Consider the following 6,040-nt stretch of genomic DNA (forward strand, 5'->3'; position numbering starts at 1 on the left):
AATATAGTTGGTGATAGAAAGCTTAAAGAAGTTTGCAGTGTTTGACCAGGAAGAGAATAAGAAGATGATGCCATGAGAGGAGAAATATGAATGACAAGCTGAAGTTTTATTTATTTTTATTTATTTATTTTGTTTGCAAATATTTTTTTTATGTTTGGGACAACAAGAGAAGGGAAGGGGAGGAACCCTAGTACCTAATAAAAACCTAGACGAGTGATACCATGTATAATTATGACGTCTTGTATTGATGTGTGAAAAATATTACAATATATATAGGTTTCTATTATTCCTTATATTGAGTTGTGGAAAGAATCCTACACTAATTACAGTTGGAAATTATACTCCTAATTACATGCTACAATTACATAGTGAATTCCGGGTTAATTAAATTTGTTCTCACATCAACTAATAAGTCAACTCTTACATAAATCGATTCATATCTTTGTTGAAGGATTCAAAACTTCAAAAACATCATCTATCCGTAAAATTACATCATTGTCCATATCTTTTGTTTTTGTTCAATTTTGATTAGAGTCTTAAAAAGATAATTTTATAGGATTTTTGGTTGGGAATTATGGTTCTATTAATAAATAGTTTATATTATACATTAAGATACTAAATACGTTTCACATTTAAAGTTTAAATTAGGTTAAACGGCGGAAATAAAATTTCCCGAACAGTAAACAGAGAAACTAGAAACAACTCCGAAACCCAGGAGCCGCAATCAAACCAAAACCCGGAAGGGCAGAAGTAGAATTGGAGCAGGACAGCAAACATTGGGAGAAAGAAACAAAACAATGAGCAAGAACATCTCTCTGATTCTGATGGGTTGCGGCGGCGTTGGGCGTCAGCTGCTCCAGCACATTGTCTCCTGCCGATCACTTCACGCCAAACAGGTACTGCTTCCATTCCATTTCCCAATCATTCTTCCAAATTCAATGCCTCTGGTTGTTGTTGTTGTTGATGTGCGGTATTGATGGGATAATCTTGATGTGGGCGGGCACGGGGCAGGGAATCCACCTGAGAGTAGTGGGAGTAAGCGACAGTAAATCCTTACTCGTTGCATCCGACGCTTTCACCATGGAGCTGCCTGATGACTTTTTATTGGAAGTTTGCCGGGCCAAGTCGAATGGCGCTTCTCTCTCCACGCTCAGTGGTTATGGTAACTTCACTTCCCCGTGAAATTATGAGATGATTAATTGGGTTTTCGATCTTTTGTTTTAGCTGGTGTTTGTTTCGTATTCTTTGTATTTGTTGTTTTGTAAAGGTGAGTTCCAGGTATTTGCGAATTCGGAATCAACCAAAAAGATTGTAGATGTTGCTGCATTCTTGGGTAAATCAACAGGTTCGTGGCGTGTGTGATGATCTTTTGCAATCTTTTCACCAAAATGAACGATTTCAACGTCATTTGTTTGAAATTTTTGTTTTGTTTTCGTTTTGCAAAGGTTTGGCACTTGTCGATTGCTCTGCCAGTTCTGATACTATTCCTTTACTAACCCAAGCGGTGGATTTGGATTGTTGCATTGTCATGGCAAATAAGAAGCCTCTTACTTCAACAATGGTACTAAACTTTTTCAATAATGTTCTAATACCAAGAAAATATTGATAGTGACAAATTTTACTCTTACGGCAATCAATGCAAATGTTCATTCTGTAAATACGAGGCAAATGGGCTTCGTTCTGCTATTTTCTTGTTCATTTTACTTGTATATCACTGATTTCTGGTAGTTTAACTTCCACACCTCCCAATGATGCATTATGCATTTTTCACCTACAGGAGGACTATGACAAATTAGTTTCTCACCCACGTCACATTCGTCATGAGTCAACTGTAAGTTCACTTCTTGCTCCAGTTATTGATGTGTGCTGTGCATTATGACCAGGACATGAAAAGTAGAGTGTGTTTAGAGATGAAATGCTTAGTCTTGTTCATCTATATGGTCTACTATCATTTTGACTTATAATCTGATTCTTAACACAATTGATATTTGAACCTCAGAATTTTTGTTTACTCATAACATATCCACGATTTTCCCCAACTTATTGTTGACTTCTTATGAAAATTACAGTCAGTCGCCTCTTCATTCCATAGTTTTTTTTAAAACCATTTCATGCAAATTAACAAAAGAAATACTATAGTTAGATCAGTTCTGTAGCTCAAAGGAGCAACAATAGTACGTAACTGAAAATGTAAAGAAGATTTTATATTGAAAACTACCCGAAGCCCCACATTTTTTACTTTTCTTCCTCCTCCTGCATCATTTTTATTTCGTTGTTGTTGTCACCCTCTGCATCCTCTGTAGCAGCTAATTACTGTCATAGACACCCATTTGTTCATTTGCACACACCATCTGTCCAGCATGATACATACATGTGTAATTCATATGACTTGCTCAAGTGGAATAAAACTCTAATAACTGGTAGTGTTGACTGTTTACTCTAATTTTACTGTGCTTTCTCTCTATATACGTACATTTTCTTGCAATTTCCCCTGAATTGATTTTAGATTTGGTAGGTTGGTGCTGGCCTCCCTGTCATAGCATCCTTAAATCGCATACTGTCATCTGGAGATCCTGTCCACCGCATTATCGGGAGTTTGAGTGGTACCAAAGTTTTCCCTTGGCTTTCTTGCATTTTTAACATAAGCCACCTGCATGTATCCGAGTATTTGTACTGATATATGTTTCGTCTTGTGTACATGTGATAGGGACATTGGGGTATGTAATGAGTGAGCTTGAAGGTGGAAAGCTACTAAGTCAAGTTGTTCGTTCTGCTAAAAACCTGGGTTACACTGAACCAGGTTTTGAATGTTTTTAACCTTGTAGTAAATCACGGATTGATCATCCGAAGTTTATATTATCCTTTTTATTTATTGAGTTATTATTTCCCACTGTATATAAGTAGGACTGTAGGACTAAGAAGTATGTCTTGAGCTTCGGGAGCATTTGTCAGTGTGGTCACTTTTGACTCTATATCGTAATTGCAGATCCACGCGATGACCTTAGTGGGATGGATGTTGCAAGAAAGGTGTGGACATGGTTTTTTGTGTGTGTTTAAATTTACTTTAATCAGCTGAAAGTTCAAACAACAATGCCATAATATGAAAGAAAACTCAAACGATATGATGAAAATATAAATGATTTGATGTTGAAGCTCTAGCAACACCTCATAAATTTCTAATACCATCTTACACAGGCTTTGATACTAGCTAGGCTTCTTGGTCAGCGCATTAACTTGGATGACATTAAGGTTGGTACTATCTACTGCTTTTGTCATATATATATATATGATTTATCACACTTGTCCCTATGTTCATGTTGTGAACTTATATTTTATTACTTTTATGATCGCTATTTCATTGTTTAGATTGAGAGTTTGTATCCTGAAGAAATGGCACCTAGTGTAATGTCTATTGAAGACTTTCTGGGAAGTGGGCTATTATTGCTCGATAAAAATATCCAAGAGAGAGTCTCTAAGGCTTCTTTGGATGGGAAGGTGCTACGTTACGTCTGTGTGATTGAGGACTCAAGGTACTCTTTTCTACATTTATGTTCAAAATGCGATATGCTAAAAGAAGCACTTTCTCGAGCGTGTATGCATGTTTGCATTGGTTTTTCAGTTAATGGATGGTTTGGATTATGAAGCACCTATTTTTTTTTCGTTAGGTCACAAAGACTCTGTTAGACTTCCAAATTAGGTTGGTAAGTTGTGTTAAAATATGAAGGCGCTTGTTGAGGACGGTGTCTTCATTTTACAGTCACCCCATAATGGTATTGTTGGTATTCCGTGGAGAGAGAAGAGGGTCCAGTGTGAATCCAGGTGAGAGAAATATTCATTGGAACCAATTTTATGAAACCTAGATTGGTAGGTGGTGCGTATGTATAAATGCGTTCAAATGTATTTTTGGTGATTTTCCAATTTTGTTCTGAATTGGGAACATAAATGCTTATGGATGAAAGCAAGCCAACGTATAGAACTTTTTACTTTGGTAATTTTGTATCCTTATTTTAACAAAAAAGGAAAAAAAAAAAAAAGAAAAAAAAAAGTTGCATCTCACCATAACTGACCACCCCAAACTTTCTTGGTGGACCCATGGTTGGTTGCTTGCCAACGTAGTCTGTCTAGCAGTTGGCATTGGCCCAAGCCGGGTTACCCTCAGGAATAAGATGTTGTAGATCAGGGTAATAAACACATCTTTGTCAAGAATACACTACAAATGTACTTCAAGTTGTTTATTCATCTTTACAGATGGCTTAGAGGCAGTTGTTCATCCTCTTTCATCTAGTCAAACTTCTTTATATTCTCATACTCCATCTGAGAATATTAAAACGATCAACACAAAAAGTAAGGTAGGAAACAGAAAATGTTAAAAGGAGGCTTTATGCATCTTCTCAAAGCTCTTTAGGACTTCTTGATCCTTCAAAGTGGAAAGCGGGCATTATATGTATATTTCTGTTGTTCTTTATGGTCATGATCATGATAACCAATCTTTTGAATGCAGTACCGTAAAAATTTTATGAATTTTGAGTTACATCCTCTCATTCTACTACTTTACACGTGATTTTGCATATCATATACTAACTCATTTCTTTACAAAGATGGTGTGATACTAACTGATCCCAGCATTTGGTAGTTGTGAAGTTGGCATTCAAGAGCTTCCCAAGGATTCTGCTTTAGGAAGGCTGAGAGGAAGTGACAATGTGGTAAGCCCATTTCTTTACAAATTTACTTTTGACAGTTAAATAAAGATATTTTCGATAATGCACAAACGAAAATAAAAGTGGACATGCGATATAAACCTTACACCGTGCAATTCATTAATTGCACCTCAGGTCTTGTATTAGAGTTTTCATGGATGAGATTATTCGGGAAAGCAAGATCATGTGTCAAATTTCTTTGTCAACTTGTTCCTGGGAGACATAAGGAGGGAGACAAAATTATAGATTTCACTACGAAATGGTCAATAGAATAGAGAAGTTTGACCATTTATGGAACGAATCTTGAATTGACGATCAAAGTTCCAAGACAAATAGTTAGCATATATTGGAATTGGACAGCAAATCAAAGTTACTTAAAAGTAATTTGCGTATATTGATCATTTCGTTAATAGCACAGATGAAGTTTGGCAATTCTTAACTGTTTATGCAATTGCAGTTGGAGGTTTACAGTCGATGCTATAAAGACCAACCGCTGGTGATTCAAGGAGCTGGAGCCGGCAATGATACTACAGCAGCTGGTGTCCTTGCTGATATCGTTGATATTCAGGATTTATTTCCTTGAACGCTTTTTCTGTACGTTACATCGGAGAAACTCGATGCAGATACATTGTTTAGTATCTTTATGAGGTTATGCATCTGGGATTTTAGAGATCTCACCTTCCAGAATTTAGCGATGCATTTTGCTAATAATGGGGGACTGGTGATTTAGCAATGCATTTGGCAGTTAAAATCTTACATCAAGGAAATGCCGCAACGGTTCAGACTATCAACTGCTAATTTTGTTTCAAAGAAACTCGACAAATCATGATCTTGTTACTAGGAAAAGACAAGGTCTGAGTTACGGGAAAGTGTCAGATGGGTACATGTTTTTCGGTGATCAATTTCTTATTGCTCGATACAAATCTGCCATAAAAGATGATAAATCTGCCATGAGAACTAAAAGCGACCGATACAAATCATGAGAACTAAAAGATGTTTTTCGGTGATCAATTTCTTACACGGGTACCATGAGAACTAAAATCGACCGATACAAATCTGCCATAAAAGATGATAAATCTGGCACCAAATGCACGCATAAAACCATTGCTAAAACAGCGAGGCAATGTCAAACTATCTCTAAAATAGTGAGGCCGCATCAACTTAACAAAGAGACATTCGTACCCAATAAAGGGCAGCGAGGTGGGGTGTTGATTTTAACCTTTGTGTGTTTCGGATAACTTTGAGGGGTAAAAGCTGAATTACCTGGCCTTACCAAAATATCAAGGCTCCCAAACGTGGCGTGGACGAACTTGGCCAAGGAATTGATGATAACCGGTGGCAGA

At 36.8% G+C, this 6,040-nt stretch overlaps 1 protein-coding gene across 3 annotated transcripts; it reads left to right on the forward strand.

Annotated features, from left to right (window-relative positions):
* The first annotated feature begins 675 nt into the window (after positions 1-675).
* LOC103937983 (bifunctional aspartokinase/homoserine dehydrogenase 1) lies at positions 676-5,453 on the forward strand. 3 transcript variants are annotated; one of them, XM_048571303.1, is made up of 13 exons: positions 676-896; positions 1,012-1,162; positions 1,268-1,345; positions 1,446-1,561; positions 1,778-1,831; positions 2,516-2,603; positions 2,708-2,800; positions 2,987-3,027; positions 3,196-3,249; positions 3,367-3,530; positions 3,758-3,819; positions 4,634-4,703; positions 5,155-5,293. In XM_048571303.1, the coding sequence occupies exons 1-12, from the start codon at positions 798-800 to the stop codon at positions 4,675-4,677; spliced, it is 1,044 nt and encodes a 347-aa protein (XP_048427260.1). In that variant the 5' UTR covers positions 676-797; the 3' UTR covers positions 4,678-4,703; positions 5,155-5,293. The 3 variants fall into 3 exon arrangements, with proteins under 3 accessions (XP_048427260.1, XP_048427261.1, XP_009346242.2); XM_009347967.3 differs by lacking the exon at positions 3,758-3,819 and having other exon boundaries at positions 681-896; positions 5,155-5,453; XM_048571304.1 differs by lacking the exons at positions 4,634-4,703; positions 5,155-5,293 and having other exon boundaries at positions 679-896; positions 3,666-3,807.
* Positions 5,454-6,040: the final 587 nt, after the last annotated feature.

This window comes from the organism of the source record quoted next, unplaced genomic scaffold, assembly GCF_019419815.1.
Source record: "Pyrus x bretschneideri cultivar Hongxiangsu unplaced genomic scaffold, Pyrus_bretschneideri_v1 Contig58, whole genome shotgun sequence".
NCBI classification, from domain to species: Eukaryota; Viridiplantae; Streptophyta; class Magnoliopsida; order Rosales; family Rosaceae; genus Pyrus; species Pyrus x bretschneideri.

What these genes read in the sequence shown, in the direction of transcription:
- LOC103937983 (XM_009347967.3), top strand. Translation starts at nt 798, where the DNA reads ATGAGCAAGAACATCTCTCTGATTCTGATGGGTTGCGGCGGCGTTGGG. An exon ending in CATTATCGGGAGTTTGAGTG is followed by an intron (nt 2,604 to 2,707) that starts GTACCAAAGTTT and finishes TACATGTGATAG; the next exon opens with GGACATTGGGGTATGTAATG. An exon ending in GGATGGATGTTGCAAGAAAG is followed by an intron (nt 3,028 to 3,195) that starts GTGTGGACATGG and finishes CATCTTACACAG; the next exon opens with GCTTTGATACTAGCTAGGCT.